Consider the following 24,212-nt stretch of genomic DNA (forward strand, 5'->3'; position numbering starts at 1 on the left):
ATTTAACTTATATGCAGAATTCATCATGCGAAAGGCTGGACTAGATGAATCCCAAGCCGGAATTAAGATTGCCGGAAGAAATATCAACAACCTCAGATATGCAGATGACACAACCTTGATGGCAGAAAACGAGGAGGAATTAAAGAACCTTTTAATGAGGGTGAAAGAGGAGAGCGCAAAATATGGTCTGAAGCTCAACATCAAAAAAACCAAGATCATGGCCACTGGTCCCATCACCTTCTGGCAAATAGAAGGGGAAGAAATGGAGGCAGAGAGAGATTTTACTTTCTTGGGCTCCTTGATCACTGCAGATGGTGACAGCAGTCACGAAATTAAAAGACGCATGCTTCTTGGGAGAAAAACAATGACAAACCTAGACAGCATCTTAAAAAGCAGAGACATCACCTTGGCAACAAAGGTCCGTCTAGTTCAAGCTATGGTTTTCCCAGTAGTGATGTATGGAAGTGAGAGCTGGACCATCAAGAAGGCTGATCGCTGAAGAATTGATGCTTTTGAATTATGGTGCTGGAGGAGACTCTTGAGAGTCCCATGGTCTGCGAGAAGATCAAACCTATCCATTCTGAAGGAAATCAGCCCTGAGTGCTCATTGGAAGGACAGATTGTGAAGCTGAGGCTCCAATACTTTGGCCACCTCATGAGAAGAGAAGAATCCTTGGAAAAGACCCTGATGTTGGGAAAGATTGAGGGCACTAGGAGAAGGGGACATCAGAGGACAAGATGGTTGGACAGTGTTCTCGAAGCTACCAACATGAGTTTGACCAAACTGCGGGAGGCAGTACAAGACAGGAGTGCCTGGCGTGCTCTGGTCCATGGGGTCACGAAGAGTCGGACACGACTAAACGACTAATCAACAACACACTTGGGGGAAAAAATAAAAATGAAAGGCACAAATATAGGATGGGTGATACCTGGCTTGAGAGCAGTGCATGTGAAAAGGATCTAGGAGTCTTGGTAGATCACAAACTTGACATGAGTCAACAGTGTGATGCAGCAGCTAAAAAAGCCAATGCAATTCTGGGCTGCATCAATAGGAGAAAAGCATCTAGATCAAGGGAAGTAATAGTACCACTTTATTCAAAGTGTTGGTGCTGACCTTTAAAGCCCTATATACCTGAAGGAGCGTCTCCACCCCCATTGTTCAGCCTGGACACTGAGGTCCAGTGCTGAGGGCCTTCTGGCAGTTTCCTCACTGCGAGAAGCAAAGCTACAGGGAACCAGGCAGAGGGCCTTCTCGGTAGTGGTGCCCGCCCTGTGGAACGCCCTCCCATCGGAGGTCAAGGAGATAAACAACTACCTGACATTTAGAAAACACCTAAAGGCAGCCCTGTTTAGGGAAGTTTTTAATCTGTGATATTCTAATGTATTTTGGTATTTGTTGGAAGGCGCCCAGAGTAGTGGGGGAAACCCAGCCAGATGGGCGGGGTATAAATATAATAATAATAATAATAATAATAATAATAATAATAATAATAATAATAATCTGCTGTGGTCAGACCTCACCTGAATACTGTGTCCAGTTCTGGGCACCACATTCAAGAAGGATACTGACAAGCTGGAACGTGTCCAGAGGAGGGCAACCAAAATGGTCAAAGGCCTGGAAATGATGCCTTATGAGGAACGGCTTAGGGAGCTGGGTATGTTTAGCCTGGAGAAGAGAAGGTTAAGGGGTGATATGATAGCCATGTTCAAATATATGAAAGGATGCCATATAGAGGAGGGAGAATGGTTGTTTTCTGCTGCTCCAGAGAAGCGGACACGGAGCAATGGATTCAAACTACAAGAAAGAAGATTCCACCTAAACATTAGGAAGAACTTCCTGACAGTAAGAGCTGTTCGGCAGTGGAATTTGCTACCAAGGAGTGTGGTGGAGTCTCCTTCTTTGGAGGTCTTTAAGCAGAGGCTTGACAGCCATATATCAGGAATGCTTTGATGGTGTTTCCTGCTTGGCAGGGGGTTGGGCTCGATGGCCCTTGTGGTCTCTTCCAACTCTGATTCTATGAAAAAGCCCCACTCCCCCAGACAACATTCAGTTTAATGATAATAACCACCTGACAGGGTTGCCCTAGCTACTCTGGGTGGCTTCCAACAAAAAATAGTAAAAACTCATTACAACATCATATTGGTTTTACATCTCTTCCTGGGTCATCCCTGTTGGAAAAGCCTTTATCTTGATGGGAAGAAGTTCAGACTCAGTTGGATGATGAAGACCTGGTTGCTCCACCACACATGAGTCGTTTTACAGCCAGAGGTATTGCCCCCCCCCCCCTGGCCACTTTCAGCCACTATTTTGCTCCTGTCTGAGGCTGGGTGTGGGGGGGGGGAGAAGGATGAGGCAGTGAAAAATCAGTTCCTTTGGCTTCCCAGGTAGCTTACCATACAGCTTCAGGTCCTTTCCTCCTGTGGTGATGGAGAGCGTCAACTATCCTAGAGACCAAAGAGACACTGAGAATCACCTCAGGCGGAGACTCACTAACTGGCCTCAGTTACTCATCTGCGAAATGGGAACTTACATTAAATGCAACTAGATATGCAACAGAAGACAGCTATCTGGCTTCCATCAGAATCCCAGGTTTCCAACCCCCACCCCCCTCCTGCCCACACAAATTATGCACGCCACTTTGCTAGCACTATAATTCTGGAGTTTTCACCTGACCTGCTTACACTCCCCGCAATGCCCCCCCCCCACCGGTGTTACCCAAAGGAGGCATCATCCTTGGCCACTTTTTTGTTTTCTACCCAGACGCAAGCCCTGAGGGAGAACTAAGTGCTCTGGGCGTCAGGAGCTGGAAAAGCTGAGATGGTGCTGGCAATTAGCGTGGCTTTAACTTTGCTGTAATTGAGGCCAGGGAGATTCTTCAGGGGCCTCATAAAATGTTCCTCTTAGGACGGAGCCCCATCTCGGGTCTCCTCCTGCCAAAACCCACTGTGCACATTTTGCAGAAGGAAAGAGAAGTGAAGCTCTTATTTGCTGTTGCTCACAGCAATCCCTAAAAATAACTCTGCCTTTTTTTAAAAAAAAAATGCGGTTGGAGGAAATGGAAAATGAAACGAAATTTTCCCTGCACTTTGTCCAAACGAAGCGAGCGACTGACAACAGCTCTGAGATGCTCTTGCTGTTCTTTTGGAGAGCCAGAGAGGGGCCAATTGCTCAGTGGTGCAGAAAATGTCCCAGGCAGATATGAGTTGAAGTTCAGCTTCCCTCTTCGGCTTGAAGACCCTCGGAGTTTAAGTCTGAGAGTGAAGCCCAGCCCAGCCTTCTTCTCCCAAATGGAGGTGATGTGGGACTCCTCAAGTCTCCGGAAAGCAGCCCTAACATCTCATGACACCGAGCAGGGACTCAAAGACATCTGAACAAAGAAGACCCCAGAGAGCCATCTTTAGGAGTGGGAAAACCCTGGCCCATGGACCACTCTCGGCATGCTATGGGTCCAGTTTGGCCTGTGAGACCATTTCCCCCAAACCATGCCCCATCCATCACCAACCTCACCAGAAGATGTCAGCAGATGGGGAGGGCCCGATCCTGCTAGGTGCTGCTGTACAAGGAACGTGCTTGTGAAGTAGAACCCTCCCCGCACCCCATGGGTCAACTCTGACTGACCAGGGAGAATGGAACAAAGCCTCATCACGAGGGCTTAGCGGGCCTCCAGAGAGCTCTGCTCAGGACATCCTTTGCTGTAGATTTCCCCTACGATCTTGACTGACAGCCACCAAGAGCCCTTCTGCACAGCTGAGATGAAGGCAGGCAGACAATGGTGCCGTTTCTCCAAAACCAGCAGCCCAGCCACATCCCTCCTTTCAGGGAAAGTACAGACACCAATTTCTAAATTAAGAAGCCCATCCCAGATTGGTCTCTGACAAAGTCTTGCTTGGATGGAAAGCATCCTCCTAGGGAAAGCAGAGAAGCAGGAAGGAAAAAAAGAAGCTAAGGACTTTTATTCTCTCTTTATTTATCCTAAATAGCCATGACATTTTTTAAAAAAAGAAGTTGATGGGTTTTAAAACAACAGCACAACATTAACAGCTACCTGCAGAGATGGGCTTGAGTTGTAAACCAAGCCCTTGGGCCAAGCGTCCATCCACCAGATTCCTCCAGAGAGGAGGCAGCCGGGACTTCCTGGACCAAAGCATGAGCAAGCAGGGGCCTTGCGCACACGCAGACACACATAGAGGCACACTCTCCCCTCTGGAGGCCCAACCAGCACAGTCATCTTTCCATTCACACAGCACTTTCATCACTGTGTGTTGACCGCAGAGGCCACAGTCTGCCCTTAGCCCTCTTCTTACAGATCTCTCAGCTGCCTGTCGTCAGTCATCAGCATCGTCAGAGATTCTGGACACACTCAGAATTTAGGCACATTCACTCCACTGCAAAGTTCCATGAGATTTTTTTGGGGGGGGGGGCGAGAGAAGAGGCACATAAACAAAAACAGTAATAATATCAATAATAATAATAATATTGCACTTGAAGTAAAAAAATAACAAAAAAACTCAACAGGAAGTTGAGCAGTGGTCATGCACACAACCTGTTGAGCATCCAGCTAGATGATTTCAATAAATAGGGGAACAGATGACAATTGGAAGCAGTAGGGGGCTGATTGAGCATTTCTTGGAAGAAGGACGAGACAGAGAAAGAAGAGAAAGAAAGAGTTCTTTGTCGAGAGCAGAGATGCCCAAGTGCCAATGATGATAATTCCCCCAAGTGCTGCCCAAAATCCCGTTGTTAGCAACTCTTTGGCAGGAGGAGCCATCTTTGCCTGCCACCCCACAAACGCCCCCTGGGTGCCAAATCCAGGTCCAGGCTCAGAAAGCGGCCCCTCGGCAACAGCACCCAGGCGCAGCAGCGGGAGGGAAGACAGCTCTGAACTTCACAGTGGTCTGGTGGGACCCCCAGCCTTCAGCTCCTGGTCACCATGACGTCGTCGTACCGGAGAGACAAAGCTGGCTCCTGGGGTGGAAGAGGATGAGGTGGCAGAGCTGCCTGGCCCCCCAGGGGTGGGGAGAGGCGGCGGCTCTTCCAGAAGGAAGCGGTGGCTTCTTTGTCCAGGCAGGCCTCCGACCAGAAAGGCAGATGATCACATGTAAACATACACCTCCCAGAAACAAGTCTCCCCTAAGGAGCCAGCCAGGCCGCCTCTACAGCGGAGGGCTGGGCTTCTTCTGGTTGACGAGGTCCAAATACAACTCTGAGCGCAGAAAGCGAGGGTAGGGGTCCTTCTCCATCAGGGCGTAGATCCGCCTCTGGGCAAGATCAAAGCTGCCTGGGGAGATGCTCTGCATATTGTCCTTGGTGTGCTCCCGGGTGTAAGAGTCCAGGTTGACCTACAAGAGCAGGAGGGAGGAAAGTCCCTGTTCAGTCACTGCAGCTCAAATACGATAGCAGGAGGACAGATTCAGGAGAGAGGAAAGGAGCTGTTTCTAGAGGAAGAACTATGAGGGGAGAGAGACTTTGTGCTGATCACGGGGGGGGGGGGGGTGTCAAGGCAATTGGGAACAGCTGTTGCCTGGTGATCAGCACACAAAGTCTCTCTCCCCTCATAGTTCTTCCTGGCCAGGATGACTATACTCTGCCTCCATGGTCAGAAGCAGCAATTATTCTGAATACCAGTTACTGGAAACCACAGGAGGGGAGAGGGCTCTTGTCTTCGAATCTTGCTCAAGGGTTTCCCATGGAAATTTTGATGCTGGACTGGATGGGTGCCCTTTGGCCTCATCCAGCGGGCTTCTATTATGTTAAGGGTGGTTGGATGGATGGAAGAATAGTCAAGAGAGGGGGCAGCACAGCCCCCTGGGAAGCAGTGGCGGATATACCTAGAGATCCTTTCCAGCTGCAAAAAGAGCTGGAATTTTCTTTTTAGAACAAGGCAGAGCAGCTGAGGCCAGAGTGCCCATGGCAGACAGTCTCTTCCCAATACTGCCTGTTCCTGAAAGCTACAAATCCCCGTTCTGAACCTGCAGTGGGCAAAAGGCACGTCCAAGGCACCCCACCAATGCCCCTGCCAGCTACTAGATTGTCTCCCCCTCTGTCAGGCAGCCGACCAGCCAGCAGACCTTCTCCTAGGAGTCATTATCTGCTCCAGGGACTTAAATGGAAGCCGTTCCCTTCTCCAAGGGAAAACTCTGGGCAGGTGGGGAGAACATGCCCAGCCAACACCAACAGGCCTTGGATTGCCACCCCCACCCCACCCCCTGGGCAATGGAAGCCAGCTAGCCACTCGGCTACTCACTTCTTTGCAGGACTGGGTTGCAATGTATTCTGCATAGATCTTCTTGGCTTTGGACACCATCTTGGACTGGGACTTGATCTTCTTGTAGTCCTCACATGCCTGCCAGAACTCCAGGTTCTCCTCACTGAACTCGGTGCGCAGAAAGGCACGGAAGGCGGCCAGACCATCTGGAGAGGGAGAAAGCAGCCTTGAGGGCTGGGGCAGGGGGGAGCAGGAGGCAGCAGCCTTCCCCTTCTGGCCCCTTCCTCTTAAGCAGGCATCCCCAAACTCTCCCCTCCAGATGTTTTGGGACTACAATTCCCATCATCCCTGACCACTGGTCCTGTTAGCTAGGGATGATGGGAGTTGTAGTCCCAAAACACCTGGAGGGCCACGTTTGGGGGTGTCTGCTCTTAAGGAAAGAGGGAAGGGCAACTCTTGGGATGCACAGCCAGAAGTGATTTGCATCTAAAGACCAGACACGCAGGGGATCAAGCCAAGGGCCAAAGGCACCTAGCTGGCACATGAATTACTGAACTCAATGGACCTTGGGTCTAAACCAGCAAGCCTCTTCTGAGGTGGCACAGCAGGCTAAACCAGGCCTGTCTCCCCCAGCAATGCATTTCAGGCACTAGAAAGGTAAAACGTGAGAGTCCGGTAAAGGTAAAGGTAAAGGCTCCTATAGGTGCAACCATTTCCTAACACCAAACAGCAGATCCACAATTCAAGGATGGCACAGAGAAAGGTTCCCACAAACGGCAACAAAGAATCTCAGGGGGCAGAGACTGCCCAAAGCCTCTCTCTGGCCAAGACTGTGGGGCATCGCTGCCACCCAAGAGAAGGAGATCATGCGTCAGGCGAGCCAGTGGGCTCTGCCGATGTGCCAGGCAACACCAGTGGGATTCCAGAGCCGGGCAGCTGTGGGGAGAGCAATCTGGGGGTGAAAGCAGCCAATGGGGAGGGGGGGAGCATCACCCTCACAGTTACACACACACTGCCAAGCCTTGGATGCTTTTATCTTCACAGTGCTTTTAAAAAGTCAGAGAGAAAGGGAGGGATGAATTGCAGATACCACTTAAAAACAAGGTTTTGCACATATCTGAGATTCACAGATGTTTCGGGAGTTTGGGTTCCGTGTCTCTGAAGCTTAAGTGATTCTCAAAAGCTAGAAATGGCAAAATTCCTCCCGCCTTACATTTATGCTGAAGCAGTTTTTCCAGGGCTTCTCCCCACTTGAGAGCTTCTTCAGGAGTTGGCCTAAGGAGGAGGAGAAAAATGAGGGGAGGAGTCACTTGGCAGGAAAGAGAAGCTGCAAGGCAGGAAAAAGGGAAACCCCCCTCCCCCAGAGGATTAAGCCCCCCCCCCCTGAACAGGAGTAAATTAAAACTTTAAGGCAAATGCTGTTTGATTAACATACATGAAAGTAGCTTGCATTTTGATTATGCCCTACTAAACACCCCCCCTTCCCAAAACACAGATGTTGCTGGACTTCCTCTTACTATACTGTAATAGCCAACATTCATTTTCCAGGATGCAACCTTCCAAGCTTCACACCAATTAATAGATTTCAAAAAGCAAGGCTAAAACCCGCTGCAATTGTCTGAAAATCCTACGCACACTTAAAAAAAATTTCTCGCTAGGAAAAAGTGGGAAATACAGATTTTTGCATTTGTTCTCAATGTGTTTAAGCACCAATCCTGTGTGTGCAGGGATGCCTGTCACTTCCCTCTCAGAGCCTTGCCAGTCTAAAGATGTTGGAAATCCACCCAGGATAGGAGGATTGCTACAAATGGAGAGGGGCCTGCAGGAAGGAGGAGGTTTGGGTCAAAAGAGGAGAAAAGGCTCTGTATGTGTGGCTCCAGGAAAGTTCTCCGGCTTGGGCCTCAAGTGCAGCTCCCGCTATTCCTTACTTGAGGGTCTTGAGGGCTTTTTCCGCCTCGTTCCGCCTTCGGAAGATCCCCAGCCGGGTCTTCATGTCTTTGGCCCTGGAGATGCAAAGCAGAAGGGGCAGGCAGGGGGTTAGCGAGGCTGGGTGGAAGCAAAGGAACAAGCCCAGCGACCGAGGGTCGCTTCCCAAGCCAGCCCCAGGGAGCGCAAGAGGCGTTTGGGGCGCCCGGCTCCTTCCTCTCCTTTGTCCTCAAGGGCAGGGAGGAAGGGGCCAAGAACAACACCGCAAAGCCCGACGCTAAGGAATCCAACCCTCCCCAGTCTTCCGAGTGAGCACACTGCACTCCGCTCTGAGGCTTTCCAGCCAGCGCCAAGACAGAGTGTCCCTGAGCACGCACAAAGGGCGCGCATTCCTTCAGCAGCCGCCGGGGGTGTCCCACGTACTCCTTCAAGGTGTGTCTCCGCTGCAGGCTGAGCGCGACGCCGACGCCGCCTCTTCCACGGGAGCATCGCAGGATCTCCGCGTGGAGCTCCACCGCCTGGGCCGCCTCGAGGGAAAAGGGCATGGCCGGGCGCTCCGGGGGACGCCAGCAGCCAGGGCGCAGCCAGGGCGCAGCCAGAGCACAGCCGTGTCTACAGCCGGCCGCCCGGCCGGCCCCGCCAGCCCCCTCGGAAGGGGAGCGGCTGCACGTGCGAGGGCCGCCCAAGGGCTCCTATTTCGGGCCGGGCGGGGCGGGGCGAGGCTATTTATAGAGCTCCTGGCGCGCCGAGGGTTAAACAGGAGGCGGGGGGGGGAGGCAGGCAAATGTCAATCAAGGGGAGGTCGCGGCTTCCTTGGCGACCTTTGCGCTAAGTCCACGGGAGGAGCGGAGAGGCTGGGACCCCCCACAGCCCAGAGCCTTCTCAAAGCCTGCTCTCCTTTTTCTTTTAGGGGCCAGATCCACGTTACACGCTCGAAGCATCCCCGGTGCGCATCCCAGAGCGATCCTGGTGGGGAACTACAGTTTAGCCCTCCAACACCCATAACAAAGGGCAGCCACAAGGAGGACAGCCCTGTGAGTTAAAGGCGCCTTGGATAAGCTTAGAAAGGGCAGTGCGGACGGGCCCTTTTTCCGCAGACTCCGGGACGGAACCGCGCCTTCCAGGGCTGGCCCTAAGGCAAGGCTGGGTGGTGCAATACGCCAGGGTGCCGGGCTGCCAGGGGGTGCTGCGCCCGCCAGACAGCCCGGCCTCCCTCCCTCCCGCTGCGGGTTCGAGTTCCGGCCTTAGCCTGGCAGGTCGGGTTGGGGGCATGAGGAGGAGAAGAGGCTGGGCGCTGCGCGGCAACGCCCCCCCCCCAGCAGAGGCCTCCGCGCCTGAGTCCGGCCCACCCTCAGCGCTCGGCCTGCCCATGCCAGGTCCCTCCTCTGCATCCGCGATGAGTTGGGGGGGGGCGGCGGCAGAGGGACCTTCGCACCACAGCGCTCGATGTGGTTAAGATGGGCCTGGCACCTTCCCCACTCTGAATGGATTTCGTGGGCAGCCGCCTGCAATGGTCGCCCTTCGCCCTGATTGGTTCGCGGGGAGATTAATGACCGTAGGGTCAAGGCAAGGGTTAGCCCACCCTCCCCGGGGCAGCTTTCTCACAAGAAGCACCCTCTATTTTTGGCCTCCCATCCAACCTGAATGCCCACCCTCACAAACCAGGGTCAAATGGGGTCCAAATTTCAAATAGAATTGTTGGAAGGCAGAGTGAAATTGCTATCAAAAACGTGGAATTTTTTACAGGTAGGTAGCTGTGTTGGTCTGACGCAGTCAAAACAAAATAAAAAAAATCTTTCCAGTAGCACCTTAGAGACCAACTAAGTTTGTCATAGGTATGAGCTTTCGTGTGCATGCACACGAAAGCTCATACCTATGACAAACTTAGTTGGTCTCTAAGGTGCTACTGGAAAGATTTTTTTTATTTTGTATAATTTTTTGTTAGAGTGGTTTACAAAAGATGAAATGACAAAAGAGGTGATGATAAGATGGGCAAGAAACTTTGGGTACAATATGGAGTATGATGTGTGGTTGAAATTATGGAATGAATCACTGAAATTTACTGCATGTACCGCTTTGAAAGAAAATATATTGAAAATGATATATAGATGGTACCTAACACCAGTAAAATTAGCTAAAATGTATAGAATGTGTAGTAAATTATGCTGGAAATGTAAAGATAAAGATGGTGAATTTTATCATATGTGGTGGACATGCAAAAAAGTAAAAAGATTTTGGGAAATGATATATAATGAATTGAAAAAGATGTTTAGGTATACCTTTCCCAAAAAACCTGAAGCTTTTCTATTGGGATTAATAGGAGAGGAAATAGCAAAGGGAGATCAGAGACTATTTATGTATGCTACAACCGCGGTGAGGACCTTATTAGCCCAAAAATGGAAATCACAAGAGATACCGACGATTGAGGAGTGGCAGACGAAAATGATTGACTATGCAGAGTTAGCAAAGTTGACCTGCGGGATCCGAAACCAGGGAGAGACAAAGTTCCAAAGGGAATGGAGTAAATTCACTGACTATATGGATAAGTATTGTAGAAGTTTAAAGACACTTCCAGGACTGAAATAAATCCTACGAAGTTCTTTCAATCATGGGGGTGAAAAGAAACTGCGAGATAAGAGTGAGAAACAAAGCCGAATGACTGGAGGGAGGGAAGTCACAGCTCTGCAGAGCGAAATGAATTGAGATGGGTGAATACAAGAGGAAATGTATTTTTAAAAATTTGTTTTTTGTTTTTTTCTGTTTATTTGGAAAATTTAATAAAAATTGTTTATAAAAACAAAAAAACAAACCAGGGTCAAATGGGTCGCCCTTGAGACGCAGCGGATGTACAGATTAAGCATCATACCCGCACCTCCCCAACCCCCTTACTCTTAATTGAAAGGAACCCCCCCCCCATTTATTTATTCATAGCTGATCTCCCAACGTCCTTTCCAGACCCAGGTCTTTTGGAGAGGTGGGGCCAGGGCCAGGGGGCTCGTCTCACCCCCAAAACGGATTTTTCAAGAGTCCAGCTCTGAGGATTTGCGCCCAGGCCACTCGTAGCCCACAACTCCGTTTTCAATGACTGACTGGAATGCCAGTGAGTCAACAACGTGGGGAATCGGTAAGAGCGCTCCTGAGCAAATGCAGAGTGCAGATTTAGAAGGGCCCACATGCATCTCTGAGCGTCCTACGCCCTTGTTTCAAAATAGTATTTCCCGGTACTTTTTCTTTAAAATAAACCCGAACGCCCTCCTCTTACTCGCGAGGAAGCCGCGTCTCCTGCGCTCAGGCGGGGCTGCTGCTGGCTCCCTCACCTCTCCAGGTACCATTCGGCGACCCCCCGCGCGGAGGGATGCATTTGCGTCCGCGGAGACCTCAAAGGCAGCTGAACTTCTTTCCCTCCCCGGACCCTCGTGCTCAGAAACGGGCGCCCGATCCTCCCCTCCACCGCAGCCGCCTAAATAGCGCGCCAACAGCGACACCCTGTGGCAGCGTCTCGCAACGACGCTTCCCAAGCGAGCCAAAGCCGGCCCCACGCTCAAGCATCTGCAGCGGGACTCCTGAAGCCCTCCCTGTGCCCACCGTTTTGCCCGCATCTGCAGAGGAGGAGGAGTGGCTGATTTAGATGCCCCGCCCCACTTCTTAAGGGCCAGTGTGTCAGGCAAGCTTCAAGCGGTCCTGGGTTCAGATCCCTTCTTTGGGCTAGAAGATGAAGGGAACGCTGTGGATGTAGCCTATCTTGATTTCAGCAAGGCTTTTGACAAGGTGCCCCATGATATTCTTGTGAAGAAGCTGGTAAAATGCAGGCTAGACAATGCTACCATTCAGTGGATTTGTAACTGGCTGACTGACCGAACCCAAAGGGTGCTCATCAATGGCTCTTCCTCATCCTGGAGAGAAGTGACTAGTGGGGTGCCACAGGGTTCTGTCTTGGGCCCAGTCTTATTCAACATCTTTATCAATGACTTGGATGATGGGCTTGAGGGCATCCTGAGCAAGTTTGCAGACGACACCAAATTGGGAGGGGTGGCTAATACCCCAGAGAACAGGATCACACTTCAAAATGACCTTAACAGATTAGACAACTGGGTCAAAGCAAACAAGATGAATTTTAACAAGGAGAAATGTAAAGTACTACACTTGGGCAAAAAAAATGAAAGGCACGAATACAGGATGGGTGACACCTGGCTTGAGAGCAGTACATGTGAAAATGACCTAGGAGTCTTGGTAGACCAGGCCTTTTAGCAATTGCTGAGGACACCCCGTTCCCTAAGAAAGTAGAAAAGTGGTAGACATACCAACACCCCCCCTTTCTAGGTTTACATTTTCCTGGTCCAGCAATGGGCAAGAGGGGTGGAGTTCAGGGGAGGCCAGCTGACCCTGTTTCTGACTTTGCACACAGGCTGCCCAGCACCCAGGGTCTCATTCTGCACCAGGCTACATAAAGCAGGCATGGGGACTGGTGTGGATGGGCTGCAAACTGCCTCCTCCTCTGGCTGCTGCGGCTGGTAGAAGAAGCCCCCACGCAAGGGGCTTCTGAGCATGGGCAGAGTGTTTTTCCTTCAGGAGCAAGCAAGCAAGCCCCACCCATGAACATACAATTAGCCCTGGAACACGCGAGGAATAGTCGGAGGATATCTTGAGCATGCAGAAACTGACCCCATCCCACCCCAGCTCCATGGAAAGGAACAGTAAAGGAAATAACCATTAGCACTCACTCCACTAGTGAGTCCACTCAAAGGAACCCACCACACTTGGGATCTGGGTTTCCAGGGTCACATCCATATCATGTATTTAAAACATGCCCCCCACACCACGCACAAAGAATCCTGGGAATTGTAGTGTGCTAGGGTTCTAACAACTCTTGGCACCCTTATCAAACTACAGTTCCCAGGAATCTTCACACAGGGGCGTGTGTCTGTTTCAAGTGGCATCTGAGGGCTATACCTGCCTGGTGTGGGGCATCCCCAACCCCAGGCAGGTACTCTGGGTCTGGCCTCAGCCCCCTCCCAAGATTGCTTCCCTCCCCTCCCTCGACTTACAGGTTCTTGTTTGTCTTCTTGCGGGCCCCTCGAGAAAAAACTCCTCGGTCAAGGGCCCAGTCGGGGTCCAGCAGGTGCCCATGTTGTGGTTGTTGATGCTGCTGCTGCAGGGGAGAGAAGCACGAGGATGAGATGGGAGGGGATGGGGATAAGCAGAAGCCCCTGGGGAGTGAGATGCCCCTTGAAGGCAGGCTGCAGCTGAGGGGGAGCCACCCTCTCCTGGAATCCTTCTGCCACCTCCAAAGACCAAGGGCCCAGCCCAGAACCCCTAGCCATGGGGTATCTCTGCTCCCTGTTCCTCCTCTTCCTGCTTCTTTAACTGTAACCAGAATGCAAGAACCGAATCACCGCAAGCTTTTCTTTGGAACGGTCTCCTCCCTTAATTTCTCTCCAGTTTATAAAGCATAGCAAGTCTCTGACTCCTTTTACTAAAAGGGAATGAAATTCCTGCTAATTGTTCACTTAGAAAGAGCACCATTTTTAAATAGGGTGTTTTGCTGCATTTATGCTCCTGCTGTTCTGCAATCTTTTCCTGCAACACCCCTCCTCCATATTTTATGGCTGTGCCAGAAGTTGTGACAACCTACAAAATGCAACAGAAGCTTTTCTGGATGAATTATAAGACATTTTCCCCCAAATCAACACTTTTCAGCTCCAATAGGTAAAGTAAAGGTAAAGGGACCCCTGACCGTGGGGTCCAGTCGTGAACGACTCTGGGGTTGCGGCGCTCATCTCGCTTTACTGGCGAGTGTACAGCTTCCGGTTCATGTGGCCAGCATGACAAAGCCACTTCTGGTGAACCAGAGCAGCACATGGAAACGCTGTTTACCTTCCTGCTGTAGCAGTACCTATTTATCTACTTGCACTTTGACATGCTTTCGAACCGCTGACCTTCTGATCGGCAAGCCCTAGCCTCAGTGGTTTAACCAGTAATCAAAAGTACTATTCATTGAATATACTGAAATAGGGGGCAGCCCAATTCTGTATTATTATTATTTTCATTTATTATTTATACCCGCACATCTGGCTGGTTATGTGTTCAGCTCAGAAGCAAGCCCCATTGTATCCAACACTGGGTTGCAACCTGGGAAGAATATAAATCCACACTTTTTGCACGCTCAGCTCAGGAGGATAATTTGCTGAGAAATTGATCTCTCTTGGTCAATTGCCTCCCTTCCCCCACCCGTGGGAATGGGCTCCCGAGCCAAGGAGCCTGAGGGTCCCGCAGCTTCCTTCGCCTGCTAGGTGAGGCTTTCCGGAGATTACTGGCCTGACTGTCTCCCTCCCTGGCAGAGACACTCCAAGAGGCAGCCTGCACCAAACACATTTCCTCCCATTGTTGGAAGGGGAGAGTGGGAGAGACTCTGCTGCTTCCATGCAGAGGCAGAAAGGCAGGCAGGAGCAGCTGAGCACTTGGGGCCCCCTCTTCCTCTCGCTGCTGCCAGTGGTGACAGAAAGGGGGCAAGCCCTCACCAGCACAGGGGTAGTTTCCAACCAGGCTGTGTGCTGTGCACACTCCCATTTGCTCTGCTTTGGGAAGCTGCATGCAAACGACCTAACAGTGGCTGTAGACACATTAGTGACTTGAAATGCAGCCGGGTCCTTCTTTTTATCTAGTCAGTTTCAGAATTGACACACACACACACACACACACACAGGACTCCAGTTCAATCATGTATTGTAAACCAACTGGGGGGGAAAGTGACAAAGAAAGTCTATGAGGAAATAGCTCATAAAGGTACGGTATATCTGCTACAACAATCAATGATGCTTTAATAATAATTATACCAAAACCTAACAAAGACCCTACTAAATGTCCAAATTATAGACCAATATCATTAATGAATGTTGATGCAAAGATTTCGAATGCAATATTGGCTGCAAAATTACCAAATAGTTATTAAAGACTTGATACCTAATAATCAGACGGGTTTTATAAAAACAAGACAAGCTACAGTTAATATCAGATTAACAATAGATTTGATAAATTTAAACAAAGATGAAGGGGAGTTTATTATATTGTCATTAGATGCAGAAAAGGCTTTGGACAGAATATATAAAGAATTCATAGGGTTTGTGTTAAGTAAATTTGGTTTCCCTGGCAAAGCAGTCCCTTTTAATGTTTGAAACATAGTTTTTTTAATCTACCAGATTTGCACAAATGAGCAGGTGAAAAAATGAAATATATGCCTGTGTATGTGTGCATTGCCCACAGCCCCATTGGCAGCCTGCTGAGGAGCAACTTACAAAGAGGGCAAAGAACAGCCAGGCTAGACCAGACAGACAGACAGACAATGGGAGGCCTTGCTCTGTGTCAGGATCTTGCAGACTGAGTAATTGAACTGCTCTTGCCCGTTCACACACAGAAAGCAATTGTTTTTTTGGGGGGGGGAAGTGCTTTGAAATTAAAACAACAGCAACCCACAAACATGACAGAAACAAAATAGGAGGCTGGGGATATGTGGCAACATTCAATTTTATATTGGTTTTAATTCCCTTACTGGATTATCCCTCAGCTGGGAAAACCAAATCTTGATGGGAAACCGTTCAGACTGACAGCTGGATGACGAGGACCTGGTGTGGAGAACCCCACCCCCACCCCACCCCTCAGAAAATTGAGGCAGAAGCAGCTTCTAATCCACAATGAACTTCCTCCCTGTGTAGACGTGCCCTTCCGGTCTCTCCCTGCAAGGAAGGGCTGATCTGGAATGTCCCAAGCCATCCTGGAAATGACCGCCAGGAGGCAGCCAAGACACACCATGAGCCCAGCCTGGGAGTGTGGGAAACTCTTGGGTTGAGAATTAAGGAGGAAGGAGGGTTTTGGTAACCAGCTAGGCAGGAGCTGCTGCTGAGGACCAGAGGCGTAGCAAGGTCAGGTGGTACCCGGTGCATTTTTTTTTGGTCCTCCCTCCCCCCCTCCAAGCCTCAAGCCTACAACGAGCTGGCGGAAGGGGGGGAGCTTCACCGCTTTGTCGTTGGGGGGGGGGCACTGCTCGCTGTAGGCTTGGGAGTTATGGGCGGGGGGCGTGCTAAATGTCATCCCCCCCTCTTCTCCAGATTCCCTGCTTCACCCACTAGCCAATCAGATGTGAGGGCCGTTGTCCTCTCTCCTGAGTGCCCACCAGCAACTGGTCTAGATGGGTCTAATTTAGAAACTTTGCTTTACATCCTAGCTAGTTCTTATCATGGATTTGCTGGCTTTGGGTAAGCTACACTCTCAGCCTCAGTCTCTCTATCTGTGAAAGGGAGAACGCGGTGACTTGTCTGTGAGGATGATCGAGAAAGATCGCAGAAAGCATTCTGAGGTTTTGAAAGCGGGGACAAAAAAAGGCAAACAGCATCCTTATGAAACAGACTGGAAAACGGCTGTTCCTTTTTTACCCACCATGATGCCTTGGAATGTAAACAAACATTCTCTAAGGCGTAAGCAAAACGAGGGTGGTGGTTGTTGTTGTTGTTGTTGTTGTTGCCAAGCCATTCCAGCAACACACCCCACTGCCACATTCCCAACCAACAATTTGTGCAAAAGGCTGAAAGAAAGTGGCCTCCTGGCCAGTTCACCTCTCCCTCCCATGTCCCAGGTGGAGTTGCTGCTGCAGAGCACAGTGTGGGGAAAATGTTGCCCACCAAAATGAAAAATTAATAGAACAGCAGAGAAAATCCTGTTTGGCGAAGAGGCCGTTTTTTGGGGTGGGGGGGGGAGGGAGGAAGAGGGAGAGAAGAAAATGATCTCCAAAGAAATACCTTTCTAACGACTGTAGGCTTGGCTCTTGTTTGCATTTATCTGCTTGTATGTGCTGTCAAGTCTCCTGTCTCCAATGGAGAGCAGAAGTCAGCTTCTCGCTGCCTTTAGGAGGGTCACCCAGGGGTGAAGCATGTGCTCACACGCATGCATCTTGGGCAAGCAAATGATAAGAGCCCCCACCAGGAATTCAGGACTGGGCAGCCTCAGCCCTGCAGCTGCTGCCATCAAGCAGGCTTCCTGCAGCTAATCAGGTTAGATACAGACCAGTTCCTGGCCGAGGGCTCCAAGGAGGCTGAGCTGCAGCAGGTGTACCAACCATGAAACAGCAGCAGCAATAATGGACAAAGCGCAGAAGCTAGCAGCAGCAGCAGCAGCACATAGCTGCCCTGCCCACCGGCATCCTGGGCAGAAGTACAGCATTGCTCAGATTGACCTCTCCAGGGTTATGGGTGCAACAAAAGGCCAAAGGACATCTGGTGCCCCACCACTACTGAGAAGGCCCTCTGCCTGGTTCCCTGTAACTTCGCTTCTCGCAGTAAATGAACCAGCAGAAGGCCCTTGGTGCTGGACCTCAGTGTCCGGGCAGAATGATGGGGGTGGAGACGCTCCTTCAGGTATACTGGGCCGAGGCCATTTAGGGCTTTAAAGGTCAGCACCAACACTTTGAATTGTGCTCGGAAACGTACTGGGAGCCAATGTAGGTCTTTCAAGACTGGTGTTATGTGGTCCTGATGACAGGTCCCAGTCAACAGTCTACCTGCCACATTCTGTTATTAGCCGTAGTTTCTGAGTCACCTTCAAAGGTAGCACCACATAGAGCACATTGCAGTAGTCCAAGTGGGAGATAACCAGAGCATGCACCACTCTGGCCAGGCAGTGCGCAGGCAGGTAGGGTCTCAGCCAGCATAGCAGATGGAACTGGTAGACAGCCGCCCTGGGCACAGAATTAACCTGTGCCTCCATGGACAGCTGTGAGTCCAAAGTGACTCCCAGGCTGCGCACCTGGTTTATGGGTGCTGCTGGCACTTGGAGATGGCTGCAGAGAAGGCTGCCTTGGCTGGAAGCTGCATGTTACCTTAGCACTCTTTAGGTCTGAGCCGCACAAGGACTGAATCCAAATGTGCCAGTTATTGGCTTTCCCTGGGAAAGGAATTGCATCTGGAGCACAGAAACAAGCCTTTCTTCTCTGTCTAAAGGACTAGAAACATTTAAATAAGACTACCCCAGAACCCACTGCCTGCCTTTCTTGAGGAAAACACCTTCTGCCCCTATGCCAAGCGCCCCCACTGCCCCCCAAATTCCCTGCAGGCGATCCCTCTGCGCGCCCTACCTTCCGGTTCCCAACGAAGAGCAGGGTGAGCTGGTGGATGGAGCCCCCGTTCCTGGCCAGCTCCTTCTTGAGTGTTTGGGGGGACGGCAGTGTCCAGCTGGTGCCTGGGCCCTGGGCCTCGGCATAGTTGAGGCTGGTGTCAGAGGTGAAGCAGTGCCCGCCCCGCGGATCCTGCAGGAGGCTCCCCTCGCTGTGGGTGCGACGCCGTAGTGAGTTCTGGGCGCTCAGCCTGCAGGCTGGTGGCTCGCCGGCCGAGGCTTCAAACATGCTGCAGCGCTTCACCTCCCCTCTGCTCAGGTAGGCTTCGTGGCTGTCTTCGTCTTCCTCATCATCATCTTCTTCTTCCTCCTCCTCTTCTTCCTCCTCCTCCTCTTCTTCCTCCTCCTCCTCCTCCCCAAAGTCCGCTGGGCCATCAAGATCAAATGTGGCGATGGCCGCTGTGTCCTCCAGCCGCAGCTTGGGGATGGCGAAGGCTGTGGGGCTGAGGTGGGTCTCTTTGGCCCCTTCCTCCTCCTCCTCCTCCTTGTGCTTTCCAGGGCTGGGGGCCCCCTTCTCCCCGGATGCTATTGTTGGGGGGTCCTGGGCCACTGCCATTGTCTCTTCCATCGAGTCCTCCCTCATGGTGTGGGCCGTGGGACTTGTTCTGTCCTCCTTTGTGGAGGGCAAGGCCCCTGGTGCGGCAGCCTCTGGCTCGAGCATCTGGGGGAGGGGAAGAAGGAGAGAGAGGAAAAGGGTCAGCCACATGCAGGGGGTAGAAGTAGGGGTAGGGGAGGCACCAGGAGGAGGACCAGAGGGGCTCAGGTCTAAAACTGCAGCAGCAGGAAGATGGATGGCTTGAGTTGAGATTCCTGCCTTGCAGGGGGTCTACAATTCTATGAAGAAGAGGGGCTCCAGAAGATGCCTGGAGACCTACCCTTGTGACCCCCGAGAGGTGTCCATTTCCTTCAGAGAGTCCAGGGAAAGATACAGTTTGGGAAGGGAGCAAACGTCTTCTGTCCTAGAGACCACCTACAGAACTATGATCACCCAGCCCACCCCAAGTCCCAGCACATTTGGGAACTGGGGCAGAGAAAAACCTGTCCTCGCTTGCCATGAGTTCTGTTGGATCGGGACCCAAGATCCTTTACAAAGCGGGAAAGGATACCAAGGTATAAGGATCTCTAAGAAAGCCACCTCAGGCCAAGTCAGACTGCTTGTCTCTTTCCCACTTCTCTGCTCTGCTCCAGCCACAGGCAGAGGCCCCTTCCTCATCACTTTCTTCCCCAGAGGCTCCTGCGGGTGGGGCGGGGCCCTCTGGCTGGACTGATGGGAGCTGTGGTCAGGCCAAGACATGTGCAAACATTTGCTTGGGTTTCCCACAGTCCTTAGGAGAGGCCGCACAAGAGCATTTAACAAACCCTCTTTGGAGGGATGGCTGCCCCACCGGAAAAAGGCCCAACAGGAATGAAGAAGTGCCTTTGGAATGGGAAATATTACAGGGATTACATTAAATTCCTTGCAAATTCAGACACAGGGTCTGAAGAGCTAAAGATGTGCCTGAGATCTTCCTGAGAAGATCAAAAGCCGCAGCCTCTGCCTTGGAGGCGTCTCCTTGGATGCAAGTTCCAGAAACAAAAGAAAGAGCCGCCCTTGACTGACGGGCAGGTACGGGTAGGTCCACCTAACTCCACTCTGCCTTCACTGACTGGCCGCTGCCCTTTCTTTCCCAGCCCTGCCCGGCTGGGATCTGGGTCCTCCTGCATGCAAAAGGGGTGCTCCCAAAATGTGTTACAGCCCTTTCAATTGCAGATGGGAAACTGGGACAGGTCTATCCCTGCCCCCTTAGCCTGGCGTGTGCAGAGTCTCCAGGCGCTCAGCCTGCAGGCCTGGAAGCAGCTCCCCTGAAGAGAAGAGAAGAGCTTGGTGTCCAATAGAAGTATCCCACAGCCACTAGCCAGGCACCTCCAGGAATCTCACAAGCAGGGCACTAGGCAACCATCACCCCTCTCCCAGTTATCTGTCCCCAGGGCCTGGGACTCGGAGGTAGACTGCCTCTGGAGATGGAAGATCCATTCTATACTGGCTAGCAACTAGTGACGCCTGCATGATGCAAGAATGATCGAATCCTCTTTTTAACCTGGCAGCCATGTGTGGCGTCAGCTGTTGTGACCTGGCTAGAAGAAGCGGCCAGCGGCTTCTCTGCTTTCCCCACTCCTCAGCCAAGGGCCGATCCTTCTGTAATTCAATCAGGTTGGCCTGCTTCTTGCTTGCCCAGCCCTCCTGTCAGCGCAACCAGCTGAAACAAACAGAGGCTGCCTGCTATCACAGCACCACTGTCGGCAGCAATGGCAGCTGAAATTCTTCCAGGGTGCACGTCATGCACCAGGAGCTGCTCAGTCAGCCAGAGCCACTTAGGAGACCCAGCAACTACCGTAGCAAGCAGCAAGAGTGGCCCTTGCAGAAGTCAGGAGGGCTTACTGGGCCAGAGAGCAAGGGCACCTCTGCAGCTGGACAGGGGGGGGGCAACACTGGACCTGGAAGCCTCGTGCCTGCACAGAAGGAGCCTCCACCTACCTGCTCTTCAGGGTCAAAAGAGGGTGCTAGTCTAGGGAAACACACTGCCAATGGGCAAACACCAGGCACCCTATTGGTCAGGCAAATCTTGACTTGGCTAGTAATTTTTGACCAACAACAATTCTCCTCCTCCCCAAATATCTTCTGGCAGATGCAAAGGGTGTACAGAAGCTAAGAAAAAGCAGGAGCAGTTCCTGAAGTTTCTGCACTTTCCCAAAACTTAGTGCAAAGGACCATTCAAAACACTTTGCCCCCCCCCCCCCGGCTCCTTCCTTGGGAGAGATTTGGGAGGAAGATGGAGAAGATGGAGCAAAAAAGGGAAGGGCCTGAGGAGGGAATCTCTCCTTGCTGCTTTCCCTCTTTCCTTGGCTTCTCCGGGTTGCTCCAAACAGCCATGCAAAGGAGCATTCTGAAAAGGGGTGGAGGTGGGGGGGGGTGTCAGGGTCTTGCTAGGAGGCAAAGAGGCACTTATCCTGTCTGAGCAAGGAGGTTGACTTGCAGATGCACACATCTGGTGATAGTGCACCTTTCACAGGCAGAAAGCCAAGCGGTGCAGTGGTGGAATACAACAACTGGTGCCCGGCGTGCACTTAGTGAAATAAAAACAGGACTCTCGTGTGTAACCTAAGCTGTAAGATCAGCTGCCAAGCCCTGAAACTAGCCCGGATGGTGGGGGCTTTGGCCCAGCAGAAAAAGCTAAGCAGGGTCCAGTATGGTTTCAAATTGGATGGGAGACTGTGCGTGGAAATCCCTGGATTGCAGGGGGTTGGACTTGATGACCCTCAGGGTTCCTTCCAACTCTACAATTCTATGATTCCAAGGGAGGATCAGCTGTCCCTGCCTAACATTCCCTCTCCACAGCAGCTTAAGGGATGGAGCCCAGAAATCATTTGTTGCATCCAGGCAACTCCACCAACAGAGAGGCAATGGTGGTGGTGGATCTCCTGGGCTGTGCTTACTGAGGGACGGGCATCACGGCGCTTTGCATGCAGGGGATCCCTGTGTTCAAACCCTGGTAGCAACTCTGGTTAAAAAGGAGCAGGCAGCAAGTATTGATGGAAGACGAAGACACGAAGAAACACACACACACCCGCCTCAGACCCTGGAAAGTCTCCCATCAGCAGAATAGGCAACATTGGGCTAATCTGCCCCGCTTCCTGGATGTTAAATAGACAAACACACAAAACAAATAAAATCCCCTAAGCCAGGTAGCCCAATATGTTCGTTAAATAACACCAACAATTTACATTTTTATATCCTACTTTTAAAACTGCTTCTCAAAGTGGTGCATCTCTCAGCTGAATTGCTGGAGGCTCTGAGGGCATCAGCTCCCCTGCCTTGGATAGGGAAGTTTTTAATGTTTGGTGTACCGTATTTTAATTTGTTGGAAGCTGCCCAGAGTGGCTGGGGGTAACCCAGTCAGATGGATGGCATATAAATTGTTGTTGTTTTTGTTATTCAGCAGCACTTCAGAAGGACACAAGAAAGGACTGACCAAAACTCGGGGCTGAAACCAGTGTGAGTGCTACTCAGAGTAGACCCACTAGCCATCTCCATCCATTTGAATGGGTCTACTCTGAATATAACTCACACTGGATACAACCTTTAGTTTATTATTATTATTTTTAAAAAAATAAAGCTCAACATCCAGAGAAAGAAGCTGGAATATTTCAGAAGCTCCCCACTTTCCTAGCAGTGCCCACCTGCCCAGTGGCGTTTCCAGTCCAACTTCCCCCTGCCCCAACACTCGGCAACCCGGTGGCTCTGTGTGAGGAAGTGGGTGCCGGTCCATTGCAGACCCCCAGCTACAAAGTGTGCCGTCTTCGCAGCAATGCCCCAAGGAGAGTGACTGCTCTGCTTCCAGCTAATGTTTACTTGCCAGGCAGCAATGGGCAAGGGCCGCCCTGCCCCCTGCCTAAATCAGCCCTCAGCTCCTGGGTTCCTTGACATTATATATCAGAAGCACTTACCCACTTTGTGGCCCAGGCAGGGACCTTCTTCTCCAGCCTGCTGCTCTTACAGGTCACCCCCCCCCCTCCCCGCAAGGAACCACAATCACAGCAGCAGCACCTTTGGCAGCACCCAGCAGTATCACCCCAGGCCAGGCTCTGGCACGGAGACCTCCGTGCAGCCGGCCAAGCCTTCCACGGTTATTAATGGAGAAGCTGAATCTGCGGCTCCCCAGATAGTGATCCTCAGAGCCTGTCGATCTATTTCTGGCTCTTCTGGGGCTCCCGGGAGCTTCTTGTACCTGACAATAAGGAGAGGGACGGAAAGTGACCTTCACTATCAACAGGGAAAAGACTCCCTGCCTCTCCCAATCAGGGCAGATGGAAACACACGTGTGTGTGTGTGTGTGTGTGTGTGTGTGTGTGTGTGTCTAGGACCCACTCCTGGATCCAGTAGCCATGAAGCCCTAATAGTCTGATTATCATTTCTATGACAGCACTGCAGCATATACAGTCAGGAAGATAAACAGCAGCGGATTCCCATGGAAAATCTGCCCCCCATTTGAGCAGCAGCTGGTTCCATTCACGCTGCCTTTTTCAACGCTGCCTTAATGGTTCCCTCCAATTAAAGGGTCCCCTACTTAAGAGATGACGGGTGCCACAGTTTTTGCACATGCACTTGCACTGCACCATGGATTTTGTGGTTTTAAGGCTGCATAGACAGTATGCCACACATGAGCATGCAGCAGTTTCAGCACTTCCAAACCTAGTCTGAAAAATTCTGGCAAAAGTGGGCTAGCTGGACTAATCCAGATTAAAGACCACCTTGCTCCTGTTTTCACTGTGACTATTAGCATACAGGTATACTTGAAAACAATTCTCAGATAAGTATCTGGAGAATCAAATTTTTTACAGCTACTGTTTTGAAAAGCAAGTGAAAGTAATTCCTTTCTGACTTTAGTGTCTTATTATACATACACAATAGAAGCCTATTTGCTCTCAGAGAGATGGGAGATTGGGAGCTTCTTTTCCCCAAGCCATATAACTAAATGCACTATCCTTTTCACTTGAATTGTAGAGAAAATGGGGAAAACACTTTTGAAAGTCAAGAAGATAGTAAGGAAATGAAGGAGGAGGAACTCTGATGGGAGCTGGGAGCTCCCCACAGTGGCTTCGAGGCACCCTCTGCCCTGGCACCTGATGTTTTAACCCCCACTGAAATTCTCTGCCATTCCCTTCACTTCCTGCAAAGTCCTGAGAGCCCAGCATTAACCTGCTGCTACTGCTGCAAAGGTATGGGCTGCCACGGTGCCTTTAAGAAATGATGTGCACAAGAGTGGAATATAAGGCAAATTGGGGTTTTTGGTAGTTCTGCAAGAGTTTGACTGATGCCCAGTAGCCCAACAACCTAACATAAGCAGCAGGTTTGGAGGAGGAAGGATTGGCTCCCAAGAGTGC

At 51.1% G+C, this 24,212-nt stretch overlaps 1 protein-coding gene across 5 annotated transcripts in view; it reads right to left on the bottom strand.

The window, feature by feature from the left end:
• Positions 1–3,948: 3,948 nt before the first annotated feature.
• Positions 3,949–24,212, bottom strand: part of RGS3 (regulator of G protein signaling 3) — a 68,554-nt gene continuing 48,290 nt past the window's right edge. For 3 of the 5 annotated variants that reach the window (XM_035136222.3, XM_088674803.1, XM_035136476.3), the window contains 6 exons: positions 18,253–18,951; positions 13,178–13,281; positions 8,135–8,209; positions 7,420–7,481; positions 6,246–6,412; positions 3,949–5,340 (listed from right to left, as the gene is read on the bottom strand). In XM_035136222.3, the coding sequence (XP_034992113.3) occupies positions 5,155–5,340; positions 6,246–6,412; positions 7,420–7,481; positions 8,135–8,209; positions 13,178–13,281; positions 18,253–18,951 (1,293 nt within the window). In that variant the 3' untranslated portion in view covers positions 3,949–5,154. Of the gene's footprint in view, positions 5,341–6,245; positions 6,413–7,419; positions 7,482–8,134; positions 8,210–8,555; positions 9,520–13,177; positions 13,282–18,252; positions 18,952–24,212 lie in introns of those variants that run through there. The other 2 variants (XM_088674807.1, XM_035136859.3) reach the window with 2 other exon arrangements.

The sequence above is a fragment of the Zootoca vivipara genome, chromosome 1 (assembly GCF_965207765.1).
Source record: "Zootoca vivipara chromosome 1, rZooViv2.hap1.1, whole genome shotgun sequence".
Classification (NCBI taxonomy): domain Eukaryota; kingdom Metazoa; phylum Chordata; class Lepidosauria; order Squamata; family Lacertidae; genus Zootoca; species Zootoca vivipara.